The sequence below is a fragment of the Stegodyphus dumicola genome, chromosome X2, assembly GCF_044657685.1.
Source record: "Stegodyphus dumicola isolate Sdum_Otavi_A_Nest chromosome X2, ASM4465768v1".
In the NCBI taxonomy this organism is placed as follows: Eukaryota; Metazoa; Arthropoda; class Arachnida; order Araneae; family Eresidae; genus Stegodyphus; species Stegodyphus dumicola.
The window spans coordinates 29,530,583-29,552,664 of NC_140781.1; the positions used below are offsets into that span (position 1 = coordinate 29,530,583).

At 34.2% G+C, this 22,082-nt stretch overlaps 1 protein-coding gene across 2 annotated transcripts in view; it reads left to right on the forward strand.

Moving 5' to 3' along the window:
• Positions 1-9,049: 9,049 nt before the first annotated feature.
• Positions 9,050-22,082, forward strand: part of Arfip (ADP ribosylation factor interacting protein arfaptin) — a 60,138-nt gene continuing 47,105 nt past the window's right edge. The window contains exons 1-2 of one of the 2 annotated variants that reach the window (XM_085809188.1): positions 9,050-9,459; positions 18,150-18,378. In XM_085809188.1, the coding sequence (XP_085665314.1) occupies positions 18,156-18,378 (223 nt within the window). In that variant the 5' untranslated portion in view covers positions 9,050-9,459; positions 18,150-18,155. Of the gene's footprint in view, positions 9,460-18,145; positions 18,379-22,082 lie in introns of both variants that reach the window. The other variant, XM_035373513.2, reaches the window with a different exon arrangement.

A 22,082-nucleotide genomic window follows, 5' to 3' on the forward strand; every position in this document is an offset into this window, starting at 1 on the left:
ATTCAAGGATAATAGAGACAGGTTCACTGTATGCATAACCAGGTGTTTTATCAGCCAAAAATTGATACATCTAGCCATCCAAGATAGTTCTAGTTCAAACATTTTACTGTACAATTTTTACAATTGTTAAAATGGTGAGGATAAAATAAGAATTTTTACTAAATGATTCATAACAAATTATGAGTATTTGTTGTCCAAATATATAAAATGTCTGAAATTTAGATATCTGAATGGTGGGCATATTAAAATTACTTCATGGTCACTGTGTTGCCAACCCAACTTAAATCATCAACAAACCTGTTAGTTACCCTCAATTGCACATCAAAAGAGAAACATTTCTGGGAATTTTTTTCTTCTAGGATACACGAATGGTTGACTTACACAAAGAACTATGTAAGATAGCAGCAAGTGAAACATGTACTCTGGCCTTGGAAAATAGCCTAAATATCTACCCACAACACATTGTCCAGCACAACTGTTTCAGCTAAAAACCACCAATTCAGTACTGGAAGAAATCCATTCCTCATAAGTTTCTTAGAGCATCAAGATATGTGATAACCTCCATTAAAAGACTATATCATTTACCATACAAATGCCGCAAATTCATTCGACTAGGAATCGAAATGTGGATTAAGATACCACATTCAACCAGCCAGCTTATAATTTAGACTTATTAGTAAGAAATTACTTCACTATTAAAAAAAAATTAGGTTTTTAAATTTAAATACAAGGACAACTAAATTTTATAAAACAAAAATTACATTAAAAAAGTCAGTCTATTTTTTATGCCATGAAATAACAGAATTACAATAGTCTCATGACTATTCCAATACTAAAGATATATACATATGTGATACTTCAGTTTTTACGTAAGATGGTTTAATTTAGTTTATTATGGCAAAGGACACTAAGGCTATTTGCCTACGAGGAAAGATGCCTTCGTGAAGGATTTTCTTATTACGGAAGATGGAACAAATCAGCTTATTGATCTCATGGTTGAAATGTTAATAGAAGTAATGCCCAATGCAGATGGTAAAATAGATATCATGAATCCATAAAATCTTTTAATAAGCATAATATATCTTTATTACTTGAAAATTTTGCTGTTCGAATACCATATTGAATATACATAATGGGGCAATTTGCTACAAAAAATTTTTAAATATGCATTAACATTTTTCTTAAACAATAGAAAAAGAAGGCAAAGCAAGAGATGTGATCTATTCTAACAGCAGCATAAGAGAAAAAGTGATGCATACTAACTACAGTCATATTTATAAGCTGGAAAATCTTTGCTTCAATCTTGACAAGCGACTGGATTAATGACTTTGCAATGCAGAGAAATTGCTAGGAAAAAGCAATGGAAAATGTGCTGTGTGTATTCTTGAGGCAGGCATGCGTTTTATTAATTAAAACCTAAAAATTTAAAGGTTCTGTTGCCAATTGGTTTCAATTAAGGTTAATAATTATGTTTCATATTTTACAATATATGTGCATATTTAATACAGACATATTACAAGCTAGAATTAGATTATTCAAATATATTTTCAAAAACCTTTTGATGTACTAGATAAAAATGAAGGTTAGCAAGCCTGTAATAAAAACATTATGTAATATATGAATCCTTCATGTAGGTTCTAAATAAAAATGCAAAAAATGTCTGCAACACAATAAAATCTTTAAATGAATGACACTCGGTTCTTTTGGGAAGGAGAAAACTCACTACACCCTTGCCAATATTGGAACCATGGATCTTCCAATAGCTAGCTAGACCACTAGCACCCCGTGCATGGAAAAATATGTAATTCCTTATATGCTTGCAAATTAAAAAATAATGTGGAATAAGAAAAGTAAAATCAGTTTGACTCTTCATTAATCTACAACAACCAGTACAGTTCATCAATTCATATGGCAAAGAATAATGTGCTGCCTGTCTTATGGACGCCTTCGTTGAGAACAGGAAAGTCACTCGTACTCGCATTATACATGAAAATTAAGAAAGCCTCATGTAGTTAACTAAGGTGTTACAAAATGAATCTAGAATACTACTGCTCAGGAGTCAGAAATAAAACGGTCACGTGATGATCCTGAACACATCAAGACATTATCCCTATAGTCTCTAAAAGTTCCTTAAGTTACTCTGACTTGTACAACATCCCCACACGCAGATCAAAGCCGGGTTGTCGGCGATCTCCATCAAGGATCGCCAAGGGCCGGTTATCTGAAAACTGCCCAATTTTACTAATAATTAACATTGTTCACTTAAATCTTTATATATATATACAAACATGCTTAAAATTTGAAGAAAATAAGTTCTAAATAACATGCTGACAGCTGCAGTTAATTAGCAGTGTAACAGAAGACCAATATAATAATGCAATTTTAACATTAACTAGTGAGGGGAATTAGTTTCACTATGTTTTCTTTCTCTATGGTCAGTTTTCGATTTATTTAGTATTTTTGCCATTTCAGAAGAATACGAATTTAAGATCAGACTATTACATTAGTCATATATATATATGTGTGTGTGACCAAAATGGTAAGAAATTTCAGTTAATTAAATAACCAAGTTTAGTCATTCAATAAATTATACTTACATGCAGCATTAATTAAATGGTAGTAATTATTACAAAATACTTTTAAAATCTCTAAATTTATTAAAAAATAAGCATAATAAAACACAAATTAATGAATAAAAATGCGAAATTATTTTAAAAGCATTTTGTAATAACACTCTAGGTATATAAAAGGATTTCATCTACATAGCAAGCCTTCAAAAGGAACAGACTGCACCACACGAGTCTATAACATGACACAGCCATGATCCATTTTAAAGCTATTTTTGAAATTAGAGGATATAAGATTACTGCTTATACAATATCTTTTTTATTAATCGCAGGATAACTTTTTATTTTTGCAAAAATGTTTAATGTAAGAGAGAGCTCCTAGCAATTTTTTTATCTTTACTTCAAAGTTCTACCTGTTCTGAGACTGACAAAATTGAAACTCTAACTCACCAAATGATCAAAGTAAGCAAACTGTTTCAAAATACAGCTTTAATTAACAAAAGAAACTAAATGACAAGCAACGTAAAAAACACAGAAAGGAACATAAAATACGTACATATGAAAAAGTTTATTTTATAAATATAACAATTTATGAGTTGACGAAAAAGAAAAATACATTAAATTTGACACAGCACTCATTTACATATATTAACTGGATCTGTACAGGATTTTTAAAATTTTATGCAAATACTACAGTACGAAATTTCCTTAGTTTAGCAAACAACAAAACAAAATTTACACAATTTTTAATCAGAAACCAAATATATCTTTCAATATAAATCAATTTCCAAAACAAGAATACCATTCATTAATGTTATATGGATATAAGCTTCATAACAGTGTCAAAACTGTTCAGTGCAGATTATTTTAATTTTGAAAATCACAGTTAAACTACAAAACTTTCATATGAATTCAATGCATATAAATTTTACTTTCACATTTTTTTAGAAAGTGATGAAACAATTTGGGAGATACTTTTGGTGAATCCAAAGCAGAATTTCTCTGAAATAAATGTATTAACACCATATAAAGACAAGATGTACAGCTAGTTGAGGCAATAAAATACTGCACAAACATTATTTTAAGAAGCAGGATGAATTTATACATCATACGGAATGAAAAAAATATACATCAGTATTTTTTCAGAAACAGAAATTGACATGGAAGGTCCACATCATTTCAGGACTAAGCGTTGAATGTAACTGAAAATTAAGACATTTTTCATAAAAACGTGAATTAAAATTTCAGGCGATTGTACAAAAACTTTCGTAACATACAGAAATATATCACATCGTTTCTTAATACTGTACAACAGACCGCTTTCGAGCGTAACACCCAAGACATGCACATATACTTAATACCCCGATGACCAAGCCAAGAACCAAAGCGAATGCATCTCCTGCATCAAAATTTGAAGCTGAAACTCCAGGAATTAAAACCGTAAGAGCAGCAAACAACACAATCATGAAGTACATTTTATCCATCTTTAATTCGGCCACAACTATCCCCACTCACGTGAGTTTGAATACTTCGTTATACGCAAACTCTCGCCTTAGCATTGAAGTTGCTTCGCGCATGCGCAGTGACAAGCTTCGTTGGCGTTATTGGCTGCTGTCCGTTATACAGAATTAGCGATGCATCACGAGATTGGCAACTAAAGACATTATTCCACTAAATATTGTCACGTTGCAGAAGTCAGCATGAATAAGAAGTTTGAAGTCAGTTAAGGTGTTACTGATTTCTTATATTTAGCGTCATTAGTATGGAAGGTAATTCTGTATGTTTGGAGTGTTCGAAAACGTATTCATTCCGACGAAATCTACGGCCGCTACATCTACAAAGGCAGAATTGCTGAAGCATTTTGAAAGCGTCTATGATAAATGTCTTGTAACTGAAGATTTGCAGTTAACTTCTTTTCAAGAATTTACTGTATGTAAAAAGGGCATTGAAACCGAGACAAAATGCAGTTTTATAGTCGAATGTGGTGCCTAAAAAAGAAATTCAGATACTACTTTTTTGTGTCATTGTTCTGGTGTTTATACACCAGAAGACATTTAAAACTACAGGGGTAAAAAAAAAAAAGATTTTGTCCAGCAAGTATTACAGTTATTGAAACTGATGGAAAATGCTGTGTTCAATACTTAAAGACTCATGTTGGACATATGTTTCTTTCAAAGAAAGCTAGAATGTATTTAGCTTCCAAGATTGCTGCTGGTATTCCTTTTGAAAGGATTTTAGGCGAAATTCATGATTCTATTGCAGGTGATCAGACACGTATGCATCTAATATCTCGCCATGATTTACATAATATTGAATTCCACTTCAATCTGTGATCTGTAAGACACACAGATGATGCAGTAACTGTGGACTCGTGGGTTCGTGAAATGGAGGGCACAGAAAATTCTTGTGTGCTCTTTTATAAATCAGCTAAGTGACATTTACCCTGAGCTTAACCTTGAAGATTTTATTTTTATAATTATGAATGAAGCTCAGTATCACATGTTAGAAAAATTTGGTTAAGACTGTATTTGTGTTGATGGGACCCATTATGGGTTTGAACTTATCACACTGTTGGTCCTCGATAACCTTCTTCAGGGGTTTCCTTGTGCTCTCTCCATATGTAGCAGAAACGATCAAACAGTAATGGCCCTGTTTTTTTTCGCATATTCAGAAAGCATGTGGAAACATTCAGCTTGACGTATTTATGTCAGACATGGCCAATAATTTTCTTAACGGGTGGTGCCAAACCATGCCAGCTCCAAAAAAATGGCTTTTCTGTAGCTGGCATGTGGATAGAGCATGACGAACACAATTCAAAAAAGTAACTAGTAAAGAAAAACAACTGGACGTTTATAAAATACTGCAAACTTTATTAGAAGAGTGGGATATTTCAGCATTTGAAAATATGTTACAAGCAGCAACCAAAATATTACTAAATGACTCTGATACTTCACTTAACCTTCGGGCAGTGTTTCACGAGTCATTATGCAAAAAATGCCACAGCATGGACATATTACAGTGTGGCATCAATACAAACATGTATCTAGAAAGGATGCACAAGACTATAAAGTATCTCTACCTTAATAGAAAAATAGCTAAATGACTCAACAAGTCTATAACAATACTAATGAATTTTATCACTGATAAATTGATCATCAGACTAATTATTCTGAACAAGGGTAAACTGTGCAGCAACTTACAAAGTATGTGCAAATGAAACAAGATAATCCCAACTGAATCGTATTCAGTTATTCAGAATGAAAGAGGTTGGGAAGTTTATCAAGTGATTGTTCTGAAATCTGGTCGAGCAAAAAGTTAATGATTGTACTGAAGCCAATGCATGTATTAACAAATATACTTGTACATGCGTAGATGCAAGTATAAAATGGAATATGTGCAAGCATAACCATTCTGTATGTCAGTACAGAAAAAAATACAAAAATGTGATGACCATAATGATTTATGTACTGATCATGATGACAAATTTACCGAGCAGGATATAATTTCATCATAATTAGGAAAAAATGCACCTAGCACTTCCAAAACTCTGATGGAAAAAGTTCAGAATATGAATGAAAATATTTTATTTATGACATGTTCGATAAAAACTGATGCTGAGTATCGTCAATATAAAAATTGGTTGACACAATGCAACCGACACTGGATGCACTCTGTGCCCAGAACAACAGCTTTTCTGAACTTGAAACTGCTGGTTCTCCTAACAAAAACATTATACTGCAAGGTGTGACAAAGAAGAAAAAAATTGATGTGCCCCAGAGGCATTTATTTTCTATAAAAAAGGGAGAGAAAAAAAAAAAAAAAAACCTTGTGTAAACCTACAAAAGAAGAACTCCAAATCACTGCCTTACAGTTACTAAATATTGGAGAGTCGAATCATAACACAGATACAAGGCCACTATCACAGCAACACAATCTAGAACACTAAACTTCTTGATAATAGGCTAGTAATATAATTTTTATACATACAGATAATCTTTGAATACCCAGTAGCTTCCATTATAGACTTATGGCCAAAAATTCCTTGCAATAATATACAATTCCAATTTTTCTAATAACTAATAATAAATGTTACAAAAGAAAAGTCTATACAAGACATCTCATCACTGTGTATTATTTTAAATTACTAATTCTTAATACTTTGACTGCTGTGTGCATTTTACGTAGTTTGGCCATGGCACTAAGATGATTTTTTTTATCATGCAATGTATATTGTGTTGAAATATTACCTACAGAAGATAAGGTGAGTTGTATAATCATGTAACGTGCATTTTTTATAGTGGGTATCACCGTTGATCCCCAAGGTGCTGTAGACCATTATTGCAATTTATTATTTAAATTTTTGCAATTAATTCTTGAAATCATTATAGTATCTATGGTACTATTTAAAAATTTATCAGCATCAATATTTACCTAATTATGTATTTTTACTATTGGTTGGTGGTCCCCAAGGTGCTGTAGCCAAATTGAGTGCCGGCCACTGGTGACCCCCCACAGCAATCAACGTTAATCAGTTCGTTAAATACAACATAATGATTTTCTAATTTTACTATAATAATTATTTTTGTTGATAAAGGTCATAAATGTTAAAAAGAAATTTAAAAAATAAGAATAAACATTGGATTTGCTTAGAAGCTTATTGCAGTGAAATTTTAGATGAATTCTGAAAATAATATATTGCAAAGAATAAAAACATATCTACATTCCTAAACTAAGTTGAATTTTCTAACTATGTGTAATTTATGTACATCTCATACTTGTAAAAAACTATATACATTACAAGCAACCTTTATTACATATACAAAAGGTAAACAGAATTAATAAATTTAATACGAGTATAATATGACAAGATATAATACAGTCATGTAAAGAAAAATATGTCCTGACGGCTAAAAATCCTAGACACAGAGGAACATATTAGAAAGTTTACAGAAAGATGTTTTGTAGCGAACTTCCTCCAGTTCAGGAAATTTTTAAAGTTTTTTATCACTAGTATGAGATTTGAATTTTGTTGTACAGTAGAAGCCCAGATATTTGCAATGCTTGAGACCACAGGTTTTGAGGATTTCAAGACAAATAGATAAATTATAATATTATACTATAAGTGTGAAATAAATAAGACATATTAAGTACGTTTAATTATATTATTATAATAATATACAAACAAATTATTACATTAATATACACTAGTTTATTATATGCGTTAAATTATTATCATATACATATATTATATTGATTACGGGAATATTTAAAAGCATTAAAGACATATACAATAAAGTCATATAAAAATGAGGGCTATTAATAAATCATAATTTTTTAACGCATTTAAAACTTTCTGGTAGAGGTTTGTTCTAAAACTTTAAGGTGCTCCATTGTAAGTTTTTTTTATAAATTATATAGAGTCGGAATCTCTTCCTCTGTGACACAGCTCTGTTCTAAAAATTTTAGGTATTTATCACCATAGACTAGAAGAGAAACACGCTAATGTGACAATCAAAATCGTAAAAACAACCTTGTATTTAGCGTAGGTATAATGAAACGATCGATTTCGAGGGCAGCTAAAGGTCCTTGATTTATTACCATGTTCCAAACCCTCATTAAAAAAAATTTTCTAATTCCTATCAAATTCAGTATTCGTGTTGAAATTGTTTTCTTGCTGTGGGGAGTTCAAAACAGAGGCAATGATTTTATCATTGGTCATCTGATACGCCAGTGTTGGCTCATCTGAACACATGCATTCAAGGATATCTTTTTCTTGCAAAGCCTCCTCATTTACTTTCGTATATAAAAGCAATTCTCTTGCTTTAACCCTTGCTGCACTGATCCTAAAACCAGAAAATTCACTGTCATTACTCTCAGTTTCAATAAGCAGAAAAGACGGCCATACATTGCACCAGGCATTTAATAATGTTGTTTGAGAAACTTAATTCCACAATTCAGCTAACAAATAAATACAGTATTTAATGGTGATTTTTTTTTAATAATCACAAAGCAAATAATTGCTCACATTATTGGGCACAAAGTGACCGAATTTCATACATTCAGCAACACTTCACTTACGAATCGCAGAAATCTGAAATCAATGCCAAGCCAAACATACATAGATACGTTCTTCGGCCAAGCACGAAGGTTACCATGCTGAAAATATACCTACTGCGCATGCGTGAAGCAACTTCAACGCTAGAGCGAGACGCTACTAAGCTACAATTCCACGGATTTTATACTGGCAGATAACAGTCTTCTTCTTCTTGAAGCTTGGCTTCCCTTTGGCGCCTTATGCTTCAACTCAAATATAATGTTATTTACATGTTAAACCACAAGGACGCATTCCCTCCAATTTAGGGGGAGAATGTCGGTCCGAAAACGAAACCCTTACACTAATAGTACTTAAGAATTCTTTATGATGTATTTGATGACAAATTTGCCTAGGAAATAATATCTCCAAGGTTTCTTATTACAATGATTTAAAAGATCAGCTAAGAGGTCAATATTGCTAATTTTCATCTTCTTGAGCATAATGTTTCTGGCACTCGTACTTTCTGCAGTGAATAACTGCATGTTCTGTACTGTCAATCTTATAACTTGAGTCGCAAAATGGCGAATTCGCTCATTGAAAAATGGGAATGAATGACTCTTCTCAGCTCCAATCTCTTGACAATCTACGTTCTCAAAACAAGGTAGCTGAAATTAGATTTCTCTGGCCTCATGCGCTTATTTTGCACTTTGGAAATTTTTTCCCGAACAAAATCTTTCATTTGTACTCTAGGAAATAAAGAATGGCAACAGTACGTCGAATTGACGTTTATTATTCTGTTTTCTTTACATTATTGGTTTACTTAAGAATTTTTTAAGCAGGTATCTGTGTTTAAGTGTGGTGAGTTATAATGAATTATATTCCTTTTAATAAAGCGCTTCTTAGTTTAAAGTAAAGTTGCCGTTATCTTCCTTGTTTCTCGGTAACTGAATGTTGTGTTTCATTACACTGGTAGCGCTGAATACGGTACACTCACGTTATGTAAGCTGAACTTGCACAAATATTTATAATCCTGGAAAATATCCCGATTTAATACTTTTCAAGAAACTTTCTGTTTCGAATTTTGTATTTGTTTTTAAATTTTGATAATTTGATTTTTATTAAGATTCTCATCTGAAAGGAACAAAATAATGGATGCAAGCGATTTACGTTAAGTTAAATACTAACCAATTCTCAGTTCAGTTATGCAGTTTTTTCCTTATTATATATAAACGGAAAAAAATTGCAATTTGCTAGTTAATAAACAAACAAAATAGTTTATAAATTTCATTGAGTAAATACCAAGAATCATAAACAATCTGTATGTACCATTTTTATGTACAGCATACAGAAATGTTCTTCTCAGGTTAAGGTATGAAAACTGTAAGCTAAGCATCTCCTTACGGAGCTTGCCAATGATTCTGATCTAACTATATGATCATCTGCTAGATAGCTTCAGCAAAATTTGCAGTGTGAATACTAAAACTCGACCATTTGTGAATGTTAATGTCAAAAAACTCGTAGCACTTCTACATGTTGAGCAGTGATATCCTGACAAATGTAATTTTAATTTAAACATTTAATGCACCTTTAGATTAAAAATCATAAGAATTTAAAGAGGTTTATTTGCTTGAATAGAAATGGGATGCAAAGCATAAACACCCATCAAAGTGATAATCGGTTGTGCACTGTATGTTTTACGTGATGAGATGTTTTATAAATGTATAGCTGTTAAACTTTTTGTTATTCATAGTCCATGTCATGTAAGTCATGCATAGGATGTAATTATGTATTATCCCAAAAACAAAACGTGTACTCTCTTTCGTGTCTATGCTCATCAGTTATTTTTCAGCTGGGTTATACCATAGCCAGGATAATATGCAAAGAACTGATGAGTACAATTGTTGTCAATTGCATGATCATTATCTGAGTTAGAAGGGACTTCAAATAACCTTTTTGACAATGTTCATTTTTATATTCATATACAGTCAAAAGTCGTTAATCCAGACACCCATAATCCAGAATGATATATAATCCGGACCTCAAAGCTACAAACTTTCTGCGCATATGCATGTATGAATGCGCATAATACATTTATGCATGCGCGTTTAATGTATAACAAACGGTATAAGCTAAGCTAAAATTATCTAATTATCTATTTCAGTTAATGTTGCAGATTGCATTGTTCCTTAATCTTCGAATTGGATCCGGCTTATTATTTTTTGCGGACTGTTAGAGCAATTTTATAAAAGTAAGTTGGAACTTTCGATTATGTCAAATAGAATTTCCGATGCTGGAGCTGCAAAAGGATCTACAAAAGGAAAGCATGTTTCCATGTCCATTAAACAAAAAGTGGAATTGCTGCAAAAAATGGATAAAGGCTTTTTTGTTTCTCTAACCATTCCGAAATCTGTTTATCAATTTCACTCTGCTCTGCGCGAGGGGAACGTCGCGGCGCGCAATGAACTGGAAGTTGATCTGTCAGCACTATCCTTATCTTCAGGGCACATGTTTTTATTTTATTCTGCTTATAATTCTTTACTAAATGTAGTATTTCATCTCGATGTACTCCATCTATGATATGATTTAAATCAAATTCCTCGTCATTATAAATATCACGAATACAAATCAAATAGTTTTCTGGTTGCAATTTTCTAATTTCGACTATGCGTAATGTATGCTTTACGCTTGTGTGCGTTGAAAGAAATGTTTAATAAAGTAAACAAATAAATATTAAGCTTTTTTTTTATATACCCTTTAGATCATAATTGCTCTTTATTTCATAAATTACGGTTTCATATTTTTAATTTTATAATTTCAGCATGCCATCTTACCAGATTTAAACTGATGATCTATAATCCGGAATCGCCGAAGTCCCGACGAGTCTGGATTAAAGACTTTTGACTGTATACACATTTAATAAGTCATGTATTTACATATGCGTAGAGAGAGATGCAATGTTTTAGAAGTTGTTGATGTATGTTTATTAGTACAGTCAAAAGTCGTTAATTCGGACACCCATAATCCGGACCTCAAAGCTACAAACTTTCTGCGCATGCATTGCGTTGACGCATGCGAATAGGCGTTTACGCGTGCGCGTAAGACCTTTACGGAATGTGCACGTGCGCAAGCGGATAACACGTTTACGCATGCGCGTTTAATGTATAATGGATGGTAAGCTAATTTAAAATTATCTAATTCAGTTAATGTTGCAGATTGCGTCGTTACTTAATCTTCGAATTGGATCCGGCTTATTATTTTTTGCAGACTGTTAGAGCAATTTTATAAAAGTAAGCTTGAACTTTCGATTATGTAAAATAGGATTTCCGATATATATTTACTAATATATAAAGGATCTATAAAGCAAAAGTATGTTTTGAAATCCGAAATCTGTTTTATCAATTTCATGCTGCTCTGCGGCAGTGAGGGGGGGGAGAAACGCCAACGCCGGAAGTTGATCTGTCAGCACTATCCTTATCTTCAGGGCAGATGTTTATATTTTATTTGGCTTATAATTCCTTACTAAATGTAGTATTTCATCTCGATGTACTCCGTCTTTGATATGATTTAAATCAAGTTCCTCGTCATTATAATTCGCTTCCGATAGTGAAGAAAGTGACAGAGAGGTTATTGAAAATGAAAACATCTCGATTGACAAATTAGTCGGTATTCTCGACACAGCAATTATAGGACTTGAACAGCGGAACTTTGTAACTAAACAAGAAATTATGTCTGTTTAATAGAATTAAAGAGAAAGTATTATCACATAAAACGAAGCAACTTGAACAACTTGCATTGAAAGAAATGTTTAATAAAGTAAACAAATAAATATTAAGCTCTTTTTTTTTTTTTTTTTTTTTTTTGTAAATTTTGATACCCTTTAGATCATAATTGTTCTTTATTTCATAAATTACGGTTTCATATTTTTAATTTTGTAATTTCTGCATGCCATCTTACCAGATTTAAACTGATGATCTATAATCCGGAATCGCCGAAGTCCCGACGAGTCCGGATTAACGACTTTTGACTGTATTAATATAATGAGTACGGTTTATATTAATGAATGTATATATACAAATGTTTTTCATTGAGCATAATGAGGCCCACCAGCGGCCGAGCGGTAAAGTCGCTGAACACTGGTAGTTCGGTCCGAGGTTCGAATCCCGCGAACGGGCTGGCTGCATGGGCGTTTTCGTGGTTTTCCCCATGTGTAACGTGTATACGAGCCAGTTTCCCTTAGAAAGTCCTCCACGAAAGGCATCCCTCCCTTTAGGCAGATAGCCCTCGAGGCTTTGCCATAATAACACACACACACACATTGAGCATAATGATAAATCCATAAATTTCAAATGCTTCAATATATAACATTTACAATAAAAGTATAGTTTCTAGTGTATTTATAATCTAAAAAATATTTTATTAGTAACATAAAAATAATAGCATACAAATTTAATGAGGATTTTCATTATTTTATAAGCTATGTTTTCCTTTTTTGTGCACTTTGTGTTGTTTACAGTATGTCACTGATTATGCAGTACACAATTTAAATGGTAATTAATTGGTAAAACAAATCGTCAAAAGTACAAGAATGTCATAAAATACCTATGAAACTTCCATGATTATAAATTTAATCAGTATATAAATATTTTTAAAATGACTTAAATATATGAATATTTAAAAAAATACAGCATACAAATATATCATAAAAGTGAAGCAACAACCTGTGTATAGGAACCCTATCGATCTTGAGGGCTAACAAACTCCCTCTTCATCAGGAGCAAAGAAATCTGCAACTGGAAAGATACTAAGATGGTTTGCTGGGTTTCTACGGTTTGAAGCAGTACTTCCCAGTAACAGGAGAGACTTCCCAGAGGACTTGATGTTGAGGGGATTTCATGTGGATCCAGAAGTAGGAGGAAGTTGGAAAAGAGAAAAAGTCAACTAGAAGTTCTTGCACGTGTCACCATCTGGTGGCAGTAGCAGTGGTGAGAGAAGAGCTGGATTCAGTCAGCAGAAAGCCGGCTCAGGAGCTAGCGAGTCAAAAGGGAGCTTGGTACTTGGGCACAGCAACTTGGACCTGAGAGAGAGAGATGTTAGGAACATGGTGACGACGACTAGAAAATCCAAGTTCTAAGTTCCGCTGGATGCGCCACTGATTAACTTGCAAGAATTGCAAGTTTTGTTCCGGTTGTCTAAGTTATTTGCTATAGAGCTCTGAAAGTATTAGAATGCATGAGTGAGACCTCAGGATTGCAGATGTTGAGAGGGCGTGACTACCTTGTCACGCGATGTGTGAAGTAGTCGTTGATACATTGCGAGATTTCAGGTTAGAAATGCTGAAGAAAACATTAAATGTACAAAATTGCAGAAATAATTACGTAAAAGGGAAATTTTTCTAGTAATCATCGGAGTAACAACATATGGAATAAACCAAATTTCATCACTTAATACAGTCTAGCAGTCCTGTAAGTTGAAGTCCGTAGTCCATGATAACGTGATGGGAGGGGTTGTAAACAGAATCATGTTTTCATTTTAACAGTCAAAGATGTTTCAGGAAAGCAAATATGCCATAATTTTAGTAAGTGTTACAAAATAACAGAATAAATGCAGAACAAACGTTAACACAATATACATATATACAAATTCAAGATGTCTATCTCAGAGCATTCTTAGAATAAGCAGTCACATATCACGTGAGCGGAATCAGGCATTCTGATTCGCTTGGCGTAAACTTGTCCAAAACTGATGAAACGAGTAAAATAATTAAATAATGGCAATAGCGAAAAATCACTATTTTTCCCATGTTCTTCAATATGATAAATGTAAGGAACATCAGAAATTTCGTCCTAAAACTGCAGAAAGTTCTACAACAAGGCTGAACATAGAACTCAAGTTCTTAGGTCACGTGGGAGGTCACTCTCCCAGCTGCTGACTTTTAGAAGTGCTTCTTGAATATTGAAGAAATGTAGTATTCTGGAGTAAAGTAAAAGAAAATAATGTACAGATCAAAATTTCCACTAACTTCGTATTAGGTGGAGAAATTTTCATTTCCACTAAGTATATATGCTACGAAAGGTCGAAGAAATCGATCATCGGTAAGAACTTCATAATGAAATATATTGAAATGATTCATGAAGTTACACTCCTGTGCATTTTCGAAGAATTTATTGTTAAGTTTTCACAGATGTACCGTGATGGTATCGATTTTGAGGTCCTCGTGGAGGGTCTTGTTGCGGACATAATAGTGTGTGTTCGTGATAATATGCAGGAGTTTATTTTGAACAATTTGGAGTTTGTTTACATCTGAGTCTTTGGCTGCCGCCCAGGCAGGAGATGCATAAATCAAAATAGGTTTAATTGTAGAGAGATAAACAAGTCTTTTCTTCCCCAAATCCATTCTAGAGTATTTACTGAATATAGGAAGCAAACACTTGATAATTTTTAGTGCAGTGCTTCGAACATTGTTGATATGGTCAGTCCAGGTAAGACGATCATTAAGAGTGACTCCTAGATATTTGGCACATTTCACTTCTATAGGAACTCTTTCATTAAAGAAGAGAAGGTGATTCTTCACTTGCTTATTTCTTTGTCTTTTGCGAATTATCAATAATTGAGATCCTCACTTTCCAATTTGCACACGATGACTTGATACTTGGAATGAAAGTTTGTAGTTTCTTAATAGTGAAGTTAATGTTCGCAGACTTAACTGCCAGGGCAGTATCATCTGCGTAACATGCAAGGATGGAGTCGTTACTGTTGGGTTTAGGGAAGTCTGCAGCATAAAATAAATAGAGTAAGCTCCTTCAACGTACACTTTAAAAGTCCTGTCCGAGATAAAATGAGAGGATGATCAGAAAAATTTCTCTTTCAAAATTAAGGTTGATTAGTTTTGCAATGAGTCCCTCATGCCAGATGCGGACGAAAGACGACTGGAAAACCAAGTTACGAACATATTTATACCCTAAGGAAGTCAAGAGAGTAGCGCCATCTGTTAGTAAAAAATAATAACAAAAATTGAAAAATTAGGATAATAGAGATTTAAAAGTATTAGGTAGGATTGGATTAAAATCATTAACTAAACACGGTAAATTTTTGTGAATGTGAAAAGCTTTAAGAAAAGCTAATTCTATAGTGGAAGAAGCTTTCTGGATATGCCCCACCATTAGCTATGCCACTGTTGGGAAGCACATAATAGAGTAAAAGATTTTGCCTACAGTTAAAAAACACTAGTGTGTAAATATAAAGAGGTAACTTAGCTATATGATATTTACATTATTTACATTTCATATTTAAACTTTCATCCATTGTGTTTTCATGGTGGTACTTTTTGAAGCAAGTGACACCACCTTTGGAAAAGCACAACCCAACATAGCATGTTTTGCCTTATGTATGGGGATCTGTATTGGATTCACTATCGGAAGGCAATTTGTTTAGCACTTTCAGTGCTTCAGAAATTGGTCACCCCTTTCCGATCCATTTGCAAAGTAAATAAAACTCGAAAAAATAAACTAATTTCATATCTACAATTGAGAAAATGTAAACTATAAAATAAAATTAAATAAAACATCTACAATTCAAAACATAGTGCTAACAAAACTTCTTTAAATGAAAGCAAAAGGAAAAATGAGAACTGCTTTAGTGAAAAATCAAAGGGCTAACTGATAAAATTACCCCTGACCTTCAGAAAAACACTCCAACAATTTCTTAGTTGATAACCAAACCTCCCCTCCAAAAAACAAAACGAAAAGAAAAACAGGAAGTGAACACAGATGTGCACCCACCTTTCTATTGTGAATGAGCTCACGGAAGAAAATTCTGCAGTGAAATAAAGATACAGTTTTTGGTCTGGTCCTAGTGTTTCAGTGATTCCACTCTGAGCACACCAGATGTTCGTGATTCGATTTTAGGCAAGATTTCAAGGTAAAAATTTAAAACTAGTATAGAATAAAGAGATCAGCCTGCAGCCAAGATAATACTATAGAAATTTCTTTTCAAACCTCCTTTTATATCCTAAAAAAAAATTCTGGAAGATTTCTTTGGAAAATGAGTGTCTTGAAAAACTAAAATATGGCTAAAATGTATGGACTGGTTTGTGTTGTGCTGCCATCTAGTATAAATGAAGAAGGTTAAAAGTAGCCTATACTAACCTATAAAGCCTTTTCCATTCAGTTTTTCTGTGAGTACAGAGAGAATTTTTTGGGTACTCTGTGCTAGAAAGGGTTAATGCTAAACAGACTTTCCCTGTTTTCTTACTTTTCCAGCGTAGCTTCTCTCATTCTCGATTTTTCATCTTTCATCACACAGAAAAATACAACATTTTCACATATAATTGCCCTAAAATTACCTATCTATGTACAAATTTTTAACAGTATCATGCAGTAAGGAAGAGAAACAGCGGAAGAAACATAGTATAGCAATTTCGAGATTACATTATGTAGAAAGGGCATTACTTATTGGTTAACCTAATATATTTAATATGATTTGTTACAATTAAGGTATATATTCTGTAAGTATATAAGAAATTATACATTATTTGCAAATTCCGAAGTTTAATTAGACTGCTCATAATACAAACTTTTGTTATAGATTAGAATGATTACATAATTGAAACTTTGTGCATGGATAAAAAACTTGGAATGGAAAATTAATTGCATTATATGTTGATTTTAAATATTTATATTCACTCAAAAAATGGATATTTTTAAATGGCTAATTTGTTAATTTCATAATAAATCTGATTTAATTTTTTTGGTCCATATCCTACTGTTGCAGTCCTAGTGTTTGAAGACCGTTGTGTGTTATTTTCTTTAGCTAGTCTAGTCAACCTTGCTGAATTACCATATTCTCACGTGTATAAGCCCGACATTTTTTTCACAAAGCAGATGAAAATCAGTGATGGGTGTTATATACATGAATGATTAGAAATAGATACATGCAAACATGGCAACACAGCAGCTTCTATTTAATGATTGACTATAAAATCCACTCTTGGGTTATTGTTACATAGGAATTTGTAAGTTTAATTGCTGTTGCTGATTGTCTGAAGAAAAGTACATTTTTCTTTTGACCAATAATAAAAATATTATCTCAGTATGTAGTAAGTACTGTTTTCCTTTTAGCTGCTTTTCATACATCAAAATGGGGGGGGGGAAGTATTGTAGATGGTTAACAGGCTATCCATGGCTTATCCTCAAGTTGTTGTTTTTTTTTTTTTAATTGGAGGTAAAATTTTAGGTGCCACCTATACATGTGAGTATAAGGTATCTATTAAACCTAATATATTGACACTTATTTAAGCAATAGCATAAAAGTCCAGTTTCATAAAGCTGTGAAAATGGACTTTTAAATTACTCCAAAAATGAAAAACATTTAACGTAGTTCAGAGTAGAATGGTTTATGTTACTTGTAATTATAATCTTTCTCCTGTATCTCTAAAAGTAATGAATCTAGCTTGTTTTTACATGTGCTAAAAGTTTAAGCAATTCTACTACCTATTTAGTATTACTTTTTTTGGTTGTGTTTGTGATTTAATCTTCTTTCTTTCAAGGTAGCTCGTAATGTCAAGAATAACTACCACTAATGGGCCTTCAGCTTTAGAAAATGTGAATCTTGAACAAGACATTCGAGGCAGTTTAAACAGCTCTACTATGAATGAAAATCAAGATGCTGGCTCTCCTACTCGTGTGGGTTCATATTGTTCAAGCAATACACCTTTACAGCGCACTGCTGTACCACCATCTTCACTTCCCACAACAGCCTCTTGGCAAGCAAATGCTCCTGGTAATGTGGAGGTTTTTTTTAAGTTTGCAGAATAGTAATTGAAATGATGTAACATATAAGGCTAGAACTGTAAAATAAGCCTGTAACAAAGCATATTTGACATTAAAATCGTGGATTTCTGTAAATTTTGTTAAAAATTTTCTAACGAGTAGAATCAAATAATGTAATATATTTGTTCCTTTTTTTTTTTTTTTTTTTTTTTTTTTTATTATTATTAAAAATTATTACCTGATGTGTATACCAAGTAACCAAGAAATTTAATGTGGTTTTCATCACTCATCAAAAATTGCCCACAAAAAATCTTAAAAAGCACCTATTGTATTCTTCGAAATAATCACCATTGGCTTCAATTACATATTATCAACAAAATACAAGCTTATAAATGCCCTTTAAAAAAAAAAAAAAAATCCTTTTTTTCTGGACCCATCTTGTGGTTACTAGTATACAGTGGTGGCCAAAATTGTGGACACTTGGAAATTTTTATGTTTTTGAACTTTGTATGCTTATAGAAAATGTTACGTTTTGCAAAATGCAAACATGTATATATCATTTTAAAGAGAATTTATTACTGAATTCAATACAAAACACAAAATTCAGTTATTTGCAATACAAAAAAAGTTATGTGTACTTTAATATAAATATCCCTCAGGGGGCTCACTTTTGTGAGTACGGGTGTGGCAATCCCGAGGTACCCTAGCCCTTCAGGGGATCATCTTCTTGGTGAGACGGGTGTCACGATCCTGGAGCCCCAGTGATCTATCCTCTTTTCCGTCTCCTCTCCTCTTGGCTGGATCTTTTTCCCTTCCCTTCTCCCTCGTGGTTTCTCTCTACGGAGTTTGGGGCTCGTCACGAGAGGCTAGAACAGACCTTGTTTCTAGTTTTCAAGTGGCGAGAAAACTGCCCACGTGTTTGCCGTGCGTGGAGACCCGTGTCGCTGGAAAGGAGGGTCCTGGTAGTTGAGGGGCGAGGTACTGTCCCCAACACACTGCTTTGGCCTCTGCTTCAGCTAAACGGGAGGCACCTTAGTCGTCCTCACGGGTGTCAATCGGCTGGTCACTAGTCCTTGTGTCAGTGGCTTGGGGTCAAGCTCTCGGGAGTACCTGCTTTCGGGAAAGCCGACTGTGGGGCTTCAGTTTGCGTATACGTCCGGCTAGCCCTAACACAGGAATCTGTGTTCCCTTGTTGGGCTCCGTGGTGGGCGGGGCCGTCGGACCCGAATCTTTTCTATTTTCAATATGGCAAATACACATATTTTTTTATTAAAAAACTTTGAAGTCACTCCAGTCTCTCAACCTAGTTCTGAAACATCTACTACTAAACCAATCATTCAACCTAGTTCTGAAACATCTCCTACTAAACCAGTCACTCAACCTAGTTCTGAAACATCTACTAATAAACCAATCATTCAACCTAGTTCTGAAACGTCTCCTACTAAACCAGTCACTCAACCTGTCGCTCAACCTAGTTCTGAAAATTCTGCAAAAAAATTACGGACAGATGCAAATAAAAAAAAATCATAACAATAGTCCCCGTTTCCTAGTAATCTCTAGTCCTTCTGGCGAAATGCATAAGATGTCTCCTTTCGTAATAAACAAATACATCCAGTCTTGTATTGGTGAGCCGAGAAACATAAAGCGTCTCCGCTCCGGAGACTTGCTTATTGATACACACTCAGCCACCCAGTCTGCTTCTTTACTTCAGATTACTCAACTTGGGCAAGCGAATGTCACTGTAACACCCCATAAGTCACTGAACTATTGTCGTGGTGTAATCTCAGAATTCGACCTTCTGTATGTTTCTGAAGAAGAGATCGCTTCTGAGTTATCCGAACAAAATGTCTGCGGTGTAAGGCGGATCAAGATGCGTAAAGAAGGTAAGTTGATAGACACGAAACACGTGATCCTTACCTTCAACACGCCTGATCTGCCTAAGAATATTAAGGCCGGATATCTAAATATTCCTGTAAGACCTTATATTCCAAACCCTATGCGATGTTTCCAATGCCAGCGTTTCGGCCATTCTAAGACGTCTTGTCGTGGCAGCCTCACATGCGCCCGATGCTCACAGATTGGCCACGATTCTGATAATTGTACCGCTGCGCCTTTATGTATAAATTGCAAGGGTGACCACCCAGCATTTTCTCGCTTGTGCCCAAAATGGAAATCGGAAAAAGAAATCCAGACTGCAAAAGTTACTAGGAACATCTCTTACGCCGAAGCCAGAAGACTAGTCCAGAGCACACAGCTTCGACCAAATTCATCATACGCCAGTGCTGTTAAATCATATCGTACAGTCGCCACCCAAACATCAATAGGCACACAGACCCTACCAAATAAAACCCAACCGTCTACATCCAACAAGAAAAAAGAAAATGCAACTCATATAGTACAAAAGAAAGAAACAATTATTCAAAGTAAGCCGAAAACTGCCACACAAAAAATATCAAATAAAAATAGAAGTCGCAGCAATAGCTCTCTTGATGACATGATTTCTGAATCTGCGGATTCAGACTTTATGGAAGTGGAAGAGGGTCTGGAATTTCCCAGGCATCTACTTTCACGAAAAACAAAAGAACAGCACAGGAAAAACAAAAACCATTCATAATGGCCACCCTCGTGTCATGGAACTGTCGCGGTTTCCACCGAAATTTGCTTGACATCAAATCTATAATAAATGTGTACCATCCTGTGTGCTTCGCAATACAGGAAACAAATCTGAAACCAGAACACCATGCAAAACTTCGGAGGTTTTCTTTCGTCAGGAAGGATAACCTTGCAGGTGAGCGTGCCAGTGGAGGAGTAGGTCTCCTCTCCTCACTGGATTATCCCTCAAATGTACTTCCTTTGACGACATCCCTCCAAGTTGTCGCTACTCAAATAAATTTTGATATTGTTGTTTCATTTGTTTCTTTGTATTTGCCTCCAAATGAGCACATTTATCAGCAAGATTTAAATAATCTAATAGAGCAGCTGCCTGAGCATTATATTATAATAGGAGATTTTAACGGCCATAGTCCACTCTGGGGTAGCAAAGATACAAATTGCCGAGGAAGACAAATTGAGCAGATGATCGAAGATCACAGCCTTTGTCTCCTAAATAATGGGCAAGATACATACTTCCATGAGCCTTCAAGGACATTCCACGCTCTCGATCTTGCCATCTGTTCACCATCTCTGTTGCCATTTTGCACTTTTAGTGTCGGAAATGACCTGTACAACAGCGATCATTATCCTATTTTTGTGTCTCTTGCACGAAGAGGAGCAAACCCCATGTCGAGATCCCCTCGATTCATACTGGACAGGGCAGACTGGGAACTCTTCTCTTCCATTGCAGAGCTCACAGATGAAATGGTAGAAGATGCGCATATCGATGACGCTGTTGAAGCTGTTACTAATACTATTATTCAGGCAGCTATGCTCTCCATTCCTAGAACATCAGGAAAACTATTAAAATATTCAAAACCATGGTGGAATCGCGACTGTCATGAAGCACTGAAAAAACAGAAAAAAGCATGGGGTATTTTTCGTAGATATCCTACTCTGCGAAACCTCATAGCTTTTAAAAGATCCAAAGCAAATGCACGGAAAGTAAGAAGGCAAAGCCAGAGGGATTCCTGGATTTCATATGTGTCCTCAATAACATCCTCTACGCCTAGTAAGCGGGTTTGGGAAAGAGTTCGAAAAGCATGCGGAATGTATAAAGAC